Source organism: Trematomus bernacchii, unplaced genomic scaffold (assembly GCF_902827165.1).
Source record: "Trematomus bernacchii unplaced genomic scaffold, fTreBer1.1, whole genome shotgun sequence".
In the NCBI taxonomy this organism is placed as follows: Eukaryota; Metazoa; Chordata; class Actinopteri; order Perciformes; family Nototheniidae; genus Trematomus; species Trematomus bernacchii.
The window spans coordinates 1,609,930-1,623,951 of NW_022987649.1; the positions used below are offsets into that span (position 1 = coordinate 1,609,930).

General features: G+C 40.0%; 1 protein-coding gene across 4 annotated transcripts in view; it reads right to left on the reverse strand.

Annotated features, from left to right (window-relative positions):
• galcb (galactosylceramidase b) overlaps window positions 1–10,217 on the reverse strand; it is a 28,325-nt gene extending 18,108 nt beyond the window's left edge. For 2 of the 4 annotated variants that reach the window (XM_034134758.1, XM_034134756.1), the window contains exons 1-7: window positions 9,936–10,217; window positions 9,196–9,264; window positions 9,050–9,113; window positions 4,959–5,072; window positions 2,959–3,098; window positions 2,500–2,538; window positions 914–1,044 (exon numbers count right to left, since the gene is read on the reverse strand). In XM_034134758.1, coding sequence (XP_033990649.1) covers window positions 914–1,044; window positions 2,500–2,538; window positions 2,959–3,098; window positions 4,959–5,072; window positions 9,050–9,113; window positions 9,196–9,264; window positions 9,936–10,067 — 689 coding nt within the window. In that variant the 5' untranslated portion in view covers window positions 10,068–10,217. Of the gene's footprint in view, window positions 1–913; window positions 1,045–2,197; window positions 2,326–2,499; window positions 2,539–2,958; window positions 3,099–4,958; window positions 5,073–9,049; window positions 9,114–9,195; window positions 9,265–9,935 lie in introns of all 4 variants that reach the window. The other 2 variants (XM_034134759.1, XM_034134757.1) reach the window with 1 other exon arrangement.
• Between the last annotated feature and the right edge of the window lie 3,805 nt (window positions 10,218–14,022).

Sequence of the window (14,022 nt, forward strand, 5' to 3'; positions counted from 1 at the left end):
ATGTCATGGCCATTTCCACTGATCATAATTCCATTGTTGAGGTATACTAAAATAGATTTATACTGTGCAATTTTCCAAACTCACATTGGTTTCTCAAACAGCATCTCTGTAAACTACGTGTATTCACTGAATTTCACTCTCTGCCTTTAACGGCTCGTTGTAGCTCCAATAGCTCCAGCCCCCACCCTCCCTGTGAGCACAGTGTGCTCTGATTGGTCGGGACGTTGTGAATCGCGCTGAGCTCCGTGGAGGTGTTGTTTCCTTGTTTAGGATACACAGCGAAACTCATCCTGAGCACACACAAAGTCACAGCCGAAGTAAAAACAATAAGTGTGGCTTGATATTGAGTAAGAAAAAGGTTGATAAACGCTGTGAGAATGGGTCTGCAGAGAGAATTTTGCCGCGATCCCAACTGTCTGTTATCAGCCTGCAGCCAGGGAGGAGAAATCAGCTGAGCTGCTCCCTGCACACAGATGTGTGTGTGAGGAAGTCCGTGGATTGGTCAATTTGGACCAATCAGCGGGGGCTTAACGTAACGGCTCCGCGGACGTAACGTAACGGCTCCACGGATTAGTCCATTTCGTTCCGGGTACGGCATGACATCATGCCGTATCCGGAACGAAATGGAAGAATCAAATGGACAATGACGTATCTCCAACGAGGCGTTTTGGGGAGGTATTTTCTGTGTTAGAGTTTTACTCGCTACAGGGTGTACTTTGAGGGTTTTGACTCTGCACACCGTTTACATGCATAAAAACCTTCATAACACACAAGGGGACGGGTAATAACTGGAAAAGCATGACATGGGACCTTTAAAGATGAGCACTGCTCAGTACTCTCATTAGGTTAGAGACAGATTCTCAAAACAAGCTGTTGTTATGGCAACAGGTGGATGCTGAGAGGAGGCTCCTACCCTATCACGTCTACAGCCCCCCCCAGCTCGGGGTCTTGCAGCAGAGACAGGGTGATGGGCTGCCACAGGTTGTCACTGGCTATGATCCGGACCCCCTCCAGACCACTCTTATCCAGAGTGTAGCGCAGCAGCTGCTCAGCCAGCGGCAGAGGAACACAAACAGTGATGCTGCTGCCACCATGTAGGACTTTGAATAAACAAATGATTTTACAACTGTGTTCATTGATTCTCTTGGGGAAGACAAACAGTTGGAAAGCTACTCACATATCCTTTCCCCAATTTATTTTTAATATTGTAAATCCTGCACAACCCTTTGTACATGTTGCACATTTCTGCTCCACACTACTTGTGTTTCAATCTGCAGGGTTAGGGTTACAGCCCACAGCTCTCCACTTTAAATGTAGTATCTGTACTCAGTTTTTCACATATTTATATTTTGTGTAAATATTGTCTTTATTTTTTATTTGTTACAAGAGTCTTAAAATAGCTTTTATAATAGTACAATGTTTTGCTATTCTTCTTTCTGTGTCTCTTTATGCACCACATATACCAAAGCAAATTCCTCGTATGTGTAAACCTACTTGGTAATAAAACCAATTCTGATTCTGGGCAACCGACACAAGTCCAATATTTACTCACTTTAACTCCTGAGTCAATGATCTGGCTCTTGATCTGCTAAACATTTCCCTTTGTTTACCAGGAGTCTTGATCTGTGTCTGACATTGGGGTCAGGAGTTGGACCCCTGGCCCCAGGATCAAATTATATGGAAGACACTAGGGATAAAAGCATACTAAAACCATGTACCGAAATAAATGTAATGTGTGCAATGAGGGAAATTAAGGGAAATGAACTTAATGAGAATAGAGTTTGTGGTCTGGATAAACAGAGCAAGGCTTAAACTCTTTGTACAGTGGAAGAGCAACAATTATGGGTGATTATTAATGGATAACATAAAATGTATGCAGTTTTACAACCACATGATGGCAGCAATACACTGTAAGGTTGATTACATCAAAATGTTTAGTGGTGAAGATTGCACGTATGCAGATTATCAAGTAAATTAATGATTGAACTCTCCCAAACGAAAAAACAGCCACAAACATTCAGAGTGATCCAGCAGAGCACTTCCATTTATAGAGAAGAAGAAATGGCCAGATGAGGGGCAGTGGACATTTCAACAGGTTTAGTCAATCAGTGATCTTTTGGTTGAAAGCCCACTCCCCAAAATGTCCCTGCCGTTAGGTGGAGTGATTCTCCAGAGTGAGACATGGAGCTGTACTCACCCGACGACCTCCACACACTCGCTAAGGTGCGGGTCAGCGTTCAGAGAGTCAGCGATGCTCCAGTCCCCGTCTGCTGCGATGATGCCCACCCCGGTCAGACCCACTTTATCCAGCGTGTTCCGCAGCACCTTGGCAACAAACACATCTCCATCATCTCCACATCTGAGCCCACAGGCAGCTCTGGGACCAGACTCAATGTTTGTGGCTGTTTTTAGACTTTCACAGTTTAGGTTAAGCTTTTTCATCATGCTAAATAGTCAGAGAAATCAGTGAGAGAACAGAAAGACAAGAGGTTGGATTACCTTGATGTACTTGACGTCAAAGTTTCGCTCATTCCAGATCTAAACAGATGAAAGTAGGTTTTAGTAACACAGCAGACCAGCCATGTTCATTAAGAACATGATGCATTACATGTTAGAATGATTCTACTACACTTTGTCTCTACATTAACCTTAAGTTGTTGTAGAGGTGCACAGAGACATTGTTATCTATTGAACCAACACAATGATCCCTACTCCTTACTGCAAGTTCCACAAAAACAATGTTTTCTAACATAATATTTCATCAACCTCATACAACTCACCACACAACTAAGTAGCACAGCTGTACTAACTTGTTGAAGGTTTGGGCGGATCTGATATAAAAGGCAATTTGGATAAAAGCCTTGTATATCAGACAAGCTTCTAACAACCGTCTAACAAGTGACATGTAATGTAATTATGCAAAGTTCGAGAAGGAGTGAGATTAAACAGAAAACACACCCCCACATAGTGGATGTCCAGGTCATGGTACTGCTTGGCACCGAGGATCCATTTCACCACGTATGATGCAGTGATGTCTGGGAAGTCATAGGGCCAGCTCTTACCGTGACCCACCCACCCAGGAAACGCCCAGGGCAAACCTGCATCAACACACACCAACACACACATGCAGGCTCAAGACGCATTGTGTAACACTAATATAGAATAAATGTCAAACTAACAGCATAAGCAATGCAAAGAGGTTTAAACCAAAGACCAAGATAAAGACAAAGGCCTACATGGTACATCTAATCATTTGAGTTTTATTACACAGCCAGATGTATGGAGAAACCGGGATGACTGGAAGCGACGATGGAGGGCTCGTCTGAGGACGACCTAGAGAGCCCATGTGAATACTCAATTCTGATTGTTCAAGCTGGACATTTAGCGGTGTTCTCTTTCACTTACAAAAGCAGGTCTATGTGCAGTCATATCTATCCTCAGAAGAAAGGGCTGTCAATTAAATGTCAGCGGACACCATGAAATACTTTCTGATTATCCATTTTTATATTTGTGAGAGCATACAACTTTGGAATCATGATGACTGAACTGTCCCCCAGTAAACAACAAGAAAACAGAGCAAGATAAGGAAAGAGTTCAAAAACTCAAGAGAGCCGGACAACATAGAAATCAACAGAAAAAACAGACACTAGTAGGAAGTAAACACTAAAGGGAACAGCAGAAGAAGACAGACTGGAAGTAACCACTAAAGGGAACAGCAGAAGAAGACAGACTGGAAGTAAACACTAAAGGGAACAGCAGAAGAAGACAGGGACTAAAGGGAACAGCAGAAGAAGACAGACTGGAAGTAACCACTAAAGGGAACAGCAGAAGAAGACAGACAGACAGGAAGTAACCACTAAAGGGAACAGCAGAAGAAGACAGACAGGGACTAAAGGGAACAGCAGAAGAAGACAGACTGGAAGTAACCACTAAAGGGAACAGCAGAAGAAGACAGACAGACAGGAAGTAACCACTAAAGGGAACAGCAGAAGAAGACAGACAGGGACTAAAGGGAACAGCAGAAGAAGACAGACTGGAAGTAACCACTAAAGGGAACAGCAGAAGAAGACAGACAGGAAGTAAACACTAAAGGGAACATCAGAAGAAGACAGGGACTAAAGGGAACAGCAGAAGAAGACAGACTGGAAGTAACCACTAAAGGGAACAGCAGAAGAAGACAGACAGGAAGTAAACACTAAAGGGAACAGCAGAAGAAGACGGGGACTAAAGGGAACAGCAGAAGAAGACAGACTGGAAGTAACCACTAAAGAGAACAACAGAAGAAGACAGACAGGAAGTAACCACTAAAGGGAACAGCAGAAGAAGACAGACAGGAAGTAAACACTAAAGGGATATAAAGGGCCATATTTACTGCCATCGGCACATCGGCAAATGAGGGGACATTCACCGATGGCAGTCGCCAATGTTTTTGTATTTTTTCTCGCGTTCCGTCATAACATCTGCGGCACCCAGAACAAAAACATTAACTAAAGAAAAAAAAGAAACATGTCGGCAGTGTGGGACTATTTCACTCTTTGAAGAAAACAGACAGGAAGCAAACAGTAAAAGGAACATCAGAAGACAGAGAGGAAGCAAACAGTAAAAGGAACATCAGAAGACAGAGAGGAAGCAAACAGTAAAAGGAACAGCAGAAGACAGAGAGGAAGTAAACACTAAAGGGAACACAGTGAACAGACTGTGACAGTTACAGAAAACCTTGATTAGTGCTTCTGTCGTTTTAAGGTATGTTGCTGTCGCTGCAGTTAAGCCATAGCAATATTTTGTGTCAAATGACAGATTGTTTTAGTAACAAGTTGTGTAATAGGTGGGGTAATATGCAGCTAGCTGGTCATTATAGCGATTGGAACCCCTCACGGTGATTCCAAACCACCGTGTTGGGTTCCTGATCCTGGGTCGGCTGTTTGACTTTCATGGAATGGAAGAAATGGCCGTGTTACCTATCAGTGTGATGTTTGGGTTCCTCCTCTTGGCCTCTCTCATCAGCCACCACTCATACCCTCTGAAGTAGTTCTCATCATTCTCATAGTGCATGTGTGATGGCTCCGTTCCATCTGGAAATAGATAATAATCCAATGTAATTTCATTAACACGATGCATGAAGCCTGTTTTCATGTTGTCATCAATAGATCCAAAGTATATCAATGACTTGGTTGCTAGGGAATCTAAACAGTCACAATACACTAAATGTTGGAGTTCTGTTAGTAGCGAGAATTAGTTAGTTCCCATAAATGATCTATCCATCCCCGTAAGAAATGTGTGAAATGAATTGTCTTTCCATGTGTGCTGACATCATCCCACATGGTCACATTTTATTACTTTGTTACTATACTTTATACATTTTAAGTAATGTTATATTTAATCCTTTGAATTATATCACCATGGTTATAGTAAAACATAGTCTTTTTTTAAATTATTACTGATTTTGCACTTTTCAGCTTATTTGGGTTTAGATTTGGGAAAACCAGAAGTTAATTAATGTACCACTAGTTGGTAGTGCTGACACTGACTAGACAAGATATGTATTAGTCAAATTAAAGAACATGAACAATTGTATTATCGTATAAATTGTCAAAACATTTAATGAAGCAAATATGTAAGGTAAAGAGAGCTAAAGTTAGATTAATTATATTTGGGTTTAAGACTTTTATCCAACCCAATCAACTTGGGCTCTTGGAGTATGATTTCATGATAATACAATAATAAGTTGTTATCAGGGTTGGGAGGGTTACTTGTAAAAATGTAATCGATTACAATTACTAGTTACCTGTAAAAAAAGAATTGTAATCAGTAACATAATCCGAGTATCAAAATATAAAAGTAATGTAACCTGATTACTTTCTGTTACTTTTGGATTACCTCAACATCAAATCCAGTGCAAATAAACAATAGAGAAAGAAATATAAATAAGATGTTTTTCACCGAAGTGTATTATGTAAGACAACTAGTGCAAGCCTATTATATATATATATATATATATATATATATATATATATATATATATAGGGCAAACCTGCATCAACACACACATGCAGGCTCAAGACGCATTGTGTAACACTAATATAGAATAAATGTCAAACTAACAGCATAAGCAATGCAAAGAGGTTTAAACCAAAGACCAAGATAAAGACAAAGGCCTACATGGTACATCTAATCATTTGAGTTTTATTACACAGCCAGATGTATGGAGAAACCGGGATGACTGGAAGCGACGATGGAGGGCTCGTCTGAGGACGACCTAGAGAGCCCATGTGAATACTCAATTCTGATTGTTCAAGCTGGACATTTAGCGGTGTTCTCTTTCACTTACAAAAGCAGGTCTATGTGCAGTCATATCTATCCTCAGAAGAAAGGGCTGTCAATTAAATGTCAGCGGACACCATGAAATACTTTCTGATTATCCATTTTTATATTTGTGAGAGCATACAACTTTGGAATCATGATGACTGAACTGTCCCCCAGTAAACAACAAGAAAACAGAGCAAGATAAGGAAAGAGTTCAAAAACTCAAGAGAGCCGGACAACATAGAAATCAACAGAAAAAACAGACACTAGTAGGAAGTAAACACTAAAGGGAACAGCAGAAGAAGACAGACTGGAAGTAACCACAAAAGGGAACAGCAGAAGAAGACAGACTAGAAGTAAACACTAAAGGGAACAGCAGAAGAAGACGGGGACTAAAGGGAACAGCAGAAGAAGACAGACTGGAAGTAACCACTAAAGGGAACAGCAGAAGAAGACAGACAGGAAGTAACCACTAAAGGGAACAGCAGAAGAAGACAGACAGGAAGTAAACACTAAAGGGAACAGCAGAAGAAGACAGACAGGAAGTAAACACTAAAGGGATATAAAGGGCCATATTTACTGCCATCGGCACATCGGCAAATGAGGGGACATTCACCGATGGCAGTCGCCAATGTTTTTGTATTTTTTCTCGCGTTCCGTCATAACATCTGCAGCACCCGTAGTTCGTTTATATATAAAAAAACATTAACTAAAGAAAGAAAAAAAACATGTCGGCAGTGTTAATAGTGTATACTATTTCACTCTTTGAAGAAAACAGACAGGAAGTAAACAGTAAAAGGAACAGCAGAAGACAGAGAGGAAGTAAACACTAAAGGGAACAGCAGAACAACACAGACAGGAAGTAAACAGTAAAGGGAACACAGTGAACAGACTGTGACAGTTACAGAAAACCTTGATCAGTGCTTCTGTCGTTTTAAGGTATGTTGCTGTCGCTGCAGTTAAGCCATAGCAATATTTTGTGTCAAATGACAGATTGTTTTAGTAACAAGTTGTGTAATAGGTGGGGTAATATGCAGCTAGCTGGTCATTATAGCGATTGGAACCCCTCACGGTGATTCCAAACCACCGTGTCTAACCCTGTGCTGCCAAGCCCTTCTGATTGGGGTTGGGTGAAGGAGGGAACAGAGTGGCAACCACTTTGGACCACACTTCCAGAGGCATCAAAGTCATGTTATGAACTAATCCACTGTGGCTGCAGGAAGGGATGCACTGGACACTGTAAATGCGCCAAGGCAGCGCTCAAATGCACTGTCCTGTGTTACTGCTCAGGAGATTGCAAGAACTAGAATTAACCAGTATGGTTATCCTGAATCAGTGTAATCACTGTATGGAACAAAACAAATGTTATCAGCATTGTTTTCATATAGTTTATATATAGGTACTGTAGTGGCATCCAAGGTTTCCTTTTGCCACTAGAGAGCGGGGTTGACGACACGCAATCCAAAGCAATAAGCAGCCGAAGGTTTTCAGTCAAAAAATCTAATTTATTAACAAAAAAGTATTGACTTAAATAGTCTCAAAATAACAAATCTAAATCAATATTTCAGCGATAAACTTTCTTATATAAACTATACTTTGCAGTCCAATTTGCAACACTAATTTCTGTTTACAATTTGCGGTCGAAAAACTGTTCCACTCCCCGTCTCATCAGGTCTCAGAGAACCGCGGCTGTCCTCAATTGCCTCACTTAAATAAACACCGGAAGGTACAAGGAAACGATTTAAAATGAACAATCATTTCATCAAAAGATATTCACCATGGCAATATAAATCATTTTCCATCATTAATTCATTTATCAAATTATGAATCTAAATAATAACTTTGACTTCATTGTGGCTCTAACAGGTACATTTACAATATATGAGCAAGTTCCGCATTTACAGTTGACTTCAGTTCATTTGACTTCTTTTAGCATTTGGCAAGTGTAACTTTAAGCTTATTAAAAAATAATATACCTTGCACAGTCTTTGTACAATATTTGAATGTAAAAAGTGTCCATGGGGTATGAATATGACTGTTAACATTAGCTTATCCTTGTCATGAACGCCAAAAATTGGAATTCAACATTGTTTGCGGTAATTGACCTCTCGAGGTCTTCAGAGGTCCAATCATAAATGCCTCCACATCTGAAATCAAACCTCATCATATGTACTAACACTGGTGAAAATGTCATGCTTCTTTCATAAAGTGCACAATACCTTCCATATTATGTGCTTAACCGCTGTACTAAACAGAACAATGTGACCTTAGAAAAGAAAAAACAACATATTTAGGATCAACAATGTGTCCTAGAGAATAGTAGTGCTTTCAAAAAGTGTTTTAGTTTAATATATTTATTAAAAGCAAACAGTATTTTTGTTTCGATACATTGTTCCACTTACTTCATTCAAAAAAGATATTTAAAAATAGAAGAATGAAAGTAGCCTGGATGATAACCAAAAAGAAAATGCAGGCAGTACGTCTACCTATAATATAGCATTCTTTATTGATTCATTGTAATCCTGCAAGTAATCTGTAGCACTTTGAGTTTTGTTTACGCAAATGAAAAGTGCGCTTATAAATAACATTTATTTTTTATTTTTTAAATGTAACAGCAATCTGATTACGTCTTATCTTAATGTCACTGTAAGGGAATACAGTTCGTTTTTTTTGGTATCCTGTCATAATCCCATTATGTAATCCGTTACTCCCCAACCTGGTCTCTGTGTTACTGAATATCACTGACCAGTAGTCTGAGCGTCTCCTCCGATCTCCACCTTCAGTATGTGCAAGGAAGCTCCAAAGTTCGGCTGAAGGCAAACAAATGAAAGGCGTGCATTAGTGTCCGAAAACGTTCAACTGAACTGAACGAATAGCTTTATCATTTCATACCTTAAACAGGAAGTCTAATATCTGGCTGCGGTAGGGCTCGGCATAATTCACCAGTAACCGAGACGTCGCCTGGGAACAAGTAGACAAATGTAAATGAGAATCAGAGGTGTAAAGTAACTAAGTACATTTACTAAAGTACTGTGCTAAAGTACAATTTTGAGGTACTTGTACTTTACTTGAGTATTTCAATTTTTTGCTACTTTGTGCTTCTACTCCACTACAGTTCAGAGGTAAATAAGAATCAGAATCAGTGTTATTACCAAGTAGGTTTACACATGCGAGGAATATGCTTTGGTATATGTGGTGCATACAGAGACACAGAAAGAAGAATACGTAACCAAAATAAAATAAAAAAATAGTACTGTCGGGAGCTATTCTAAAAACTATTTTAAGACTATTCTAACAAATTGAAATATAGTGTACTTTTACTCCACTACATTTATTTAATACCTTTAGTTACTACAGATTTGGATTAATGATGTGAAATATTATCAACTCTTAAATCAGACTTTAGTTACACCTTCTGTACTTTTACTTGAGTACATTTTTTATTGCAAGACTTTTACTTGTAACAGAATATTCCTGCTCTTTGGTACTTCTACTTTTACTTTAGTAGAATATCTGAGTACTTCTCTGCTGAGATAAACAGACAGACTCATCAGCTGAGGTTCTTTCTCTCGCTCCCTCTGTGGACAGCTCGTCACGGTACCGGAAGTAGATGGAAGCGTTGCTAAACTCACCCCTCCGCCGCTCAGACCTCCTATCCCGTCGAAGCCTCTCCCCAGGCCCGCTGAGTCGCTCAGAACCACGGCCTGACAGCTGCAGGCCCCCAGACACAGCCCGAGGAACACCGCGACCCGCAGCAGCTCCATGATTTCTGCCGGATACCGCTGTGTGCACGCTCACGCTCTGTGCGTCACGTGACAGTGCTGTTGAGCAGTCACATGATCCCAAAAGCAGTCAATAGGCTTGTTTGAGATGAGTTGCGGCTCGCCTCGAAAGTAGACGAGAATAGCCGATTGCAGCCGGGGGAGGTCTCAAAAAGTTCGCCTGAAGTCTTCTTCTTCTTCTTCTCTTCGTTTTTGGCGGATTGCAAACAACTTAAAAGGTGCATACCGCCACCTACTGTACATGAGTATGAATCATCATATCATACCAACTCTTTAACCTATGATCTAATTAAAATAAATAAAAATAAATAAATAAATCAACAAAAAACATGAAATAAATAAAACAAAAATAAAAATCTATGTTCTTTCTTGACCTAATGTTAAATTATTTTTCCTACCCCAGTTTCACTCAAGAATGTAAACAGTGCCTTTCTGGTAGCTCTTACTCCCTCTCCTTTTGTTCCCAAAACACCAACCACACTCCATTCCCTCTCTGCCTCTAAAACTTTAGCCTTTAGTTTTTCTCTTTCCGCTTTATAGATGTCACAATGTAACAAGATATGTTCTACATCTTCTTTTACTCCACAGTTCCCACACTTGTCACTGTCACTTTTCCCCATGACATACAGCGTACCATTCAAGTGTGATTTATTCTGAGTCTAGCGATCGTGATTTCCTCCCTTCTGTTTCTTTCTTTATAAATATGAATTGTAATTGTCCTTTGTACTTTGTGATAGTCTTTGCCTTTCTGGTCTTTCTCCCACCTTTTCTGCCAGATCTCCATCCCTTTCTTCTTAATCACTGCTTTTCCTTCTCCTTTACCAAGTTGAACTGGTAATGTGATTTCCTTTTGAAGTGCACTTTTTGCTCATTTATCAGCACATTCGTTCCCTTTCACCCCCTCATGTGCAGGCACCCAGCAGAACTGCAGATCTATGCCGCCTCTGTGAAGTCTTAACAAGCTATGATTCAGTTCTATGAGAATGTCTTCTCTGGCAGTTGTTGTTGATTGTATGCTTTGTAATATGGATAATGAATCTGTGCACATCACCACCCTATCTGGTCTGACCTCTTCAACCCACTGTAATCCTATTATTACAGCAAGCGTTTCTGCTGTGTACACTGATAATTGATCAGACGCTCTTTTTGAAATAGATATTTTAAATTCTGGGATGTATATACCAATTCCAACACACTCTTCCTTGTTCTTAGAACCATCTGTGTACATTTGTAGGTAATTGTAGTACTTTTCATTCAGATACATACTTGTTTTAATTCCCACTTCATTTATTTGCCACTGGTTTTTCCTTTCTACAATACTCATATCTATGTTAGCTTCTGGGAAAAGCCATGGGGGAACACTACTAAATGGGGTTGCTTTGGCAAACGTGATATTCTCCACTCCATATGCCCTCGTTCTTTCCTTACTCGTCCAGCCAAACCCACGTCCCTGGAACTTTGCATATTCCCTGCAATCCTGTAATATTCTGTTTGAAATATTTTCTTCTCCACTTCCTTGTAGTCTGACCCAGTATGACAGAGCAAGTTTCTCTCTTCTGATCTCCAGAGGTGTCTCTCCTGCTTCTATCAGAACTGCATTGATAGGGGATGACTTTATCGCTCCAATACACAACCGCAATGCTTTATATTGTATTCTATCAATTTTTAAAAGTGATGTTTTTGCTGCTGCTCCATACACTATACAACCATAGTCTATTGTGGACCTCATAATTGATCTGTAAATGTTTATTAATGCTTGTTTGTCTGCGCCCCAGTTGCATCCAGCTACAGCTCGCAATAAATGTAATACTTTTTTGCATTTTGTTTCCACTTGATTAATATGCATTTTCCATGTATATTTGCTATCAAACCACAGTCCTAGGTATTTGAACTCATTCACCTTTGTCATTGGACGATCATATAGTGTTAGCTGTTGGCCATCAATCTTGCGTTTGTTTGTGAATACCATATAGCATGACTTGCTTTCTGACATTTTGAATCCCCAGTTATATGACCACCTCTCCACTTTTTTAATCGCTCTAGCTATATTCTCCATTACGTATGGGGCATTTCTTCCCCTCATCCAAATAGCCCCATCATCTGCGTATAGAGCCGATTGGATGCATGTGTCTAAGCATGTCAATATATCATTAATCATGATGTTAAATAATATTGGACTGACTGCACTCCCTTGGGGGATACCATTTTCTATTTCAAAATAATTGGAAATATCTGCTCCAACCTTTACTCTAAATGTCCTGTCTGTTAAAAAGGCCCTTACCCAATTGTACATTCTCCCTCCAATACCCATTCTACTCAATTTGATCAGTAACCCATCCCTCCACATACAGTCATACGCCTTTTCAATGTCAAAGTACACTATTGCCATTATCTCTTTCATTTTCAATGTTTTTTCCACGTCATTACCCACTCTTACTAACGCATCTATTGTGGACCGCCCTTTACGAAATCCGCTCTGAAAACTACTCAGCAGCCCTTTCTGCTCCAGTACATGTGAGAGCCTACGGACAATGATCTTTTCCATCCATTTACATAGGTGTGATGTAAGAGCTATTGGTCTGTAGTTACTAGGGTTAGCTGTATCTTTCCCTGGCTTATTGAATGGTAGCACGACTGCTGTTTTCCACAAACTTGGCTTATCTCCTTCTCTCCAGATTGTGTTGAAAAGACTCAGCAATTGTCATAGTTTCCATAGGTAACTGTCTAAACATAGCATAACATAGCTGGTCTTGTCCTGGGGCTGTATATCCTGTACCTTGTAAGGCTATTTTGAGTTCTGACATTGTAAATTCCACATCAAGAGCTGACCTATTATCCTGTCTCTTCTCCTTCACGTTTTCATTCTCTGCTAGTAACTGCTGTTTTTGCTGCCTATGAATATCACTGAGATGTTCCCCGCTATGTACTGCTGCAAGTGTCCTTCCTAACATGTCTGCATTCTCTTTATCTGTCACTGCCAGCCTCTCCCCATCAACCAAAGCTGGAATTTTAATGGATTTCCTTTTCCCACTCATCCGCTTAAACATGGACCAGACATCACCTAATTTTACTCCTCTGCCAATGGTAGAACAAAATTCTCTCCATGTTCTCTTTTTTGTGTATTTGATTGTCCTTCGAGCAGCTGCCCTTTTCTTTTGAAACTCTATAACATTATTTTGTGTCATGTTTTTCTTTAATTCTCTAAATGCATTATTTCGCTCTTTAATAGCCCTGCTGCATTCCTCATTCCACCATGGCACCACTTTCTTCCTACCCTTGGTTGTTGTTTTGGGTATACTGTTCTCTGCTGCATTTAGAATATGTTGCGTTATTTGGCTTGTAATTACCTCTATGCTTCCCTCTGATGTTAGCAGGTGTACCGACTCCTGCTCATGTCCTACATTTCCCCCAATCAGCTTTAGCAAAGCACCACCTGGTTATTACACCTCCTGCCTGCATATATACATTATTATTCATTTTAGTAAGCACTGGATAATGGTCACTTCCTACTGTGGAGTTATTCAAAACAAACCATTCGCATGTATGAACCAAACAGTTTGACACTAATGTCAGATCCAGGCATGAGACTTTCCCCCTGTGTATATCTTGTGCCATGTCCATCATTAAGGCATACTAGTGTTCTTTCCTCCAGCATTTCTTCCACTATATTTCCGTTACTGTCTGTATGGTTGCTGCCCCATAGACTGTTGTGTGCATTGAAATCCCCACACCAAACTTCCTTCCTATGTTTATTGCCTGCTATTTCTTTAAATATATCAGTGGTTAGATTTTTACATGGGTTGTATAAATTGATTATCCTAATGTTATCTTGTTTCCTAGGGTTGCAGATTTCCACTATAATACACTCTATATCATCAGGAGATTGCACCTCCCTATGCCACACCATCTTTGAGAAACGTGGCACACCCTCCACCAT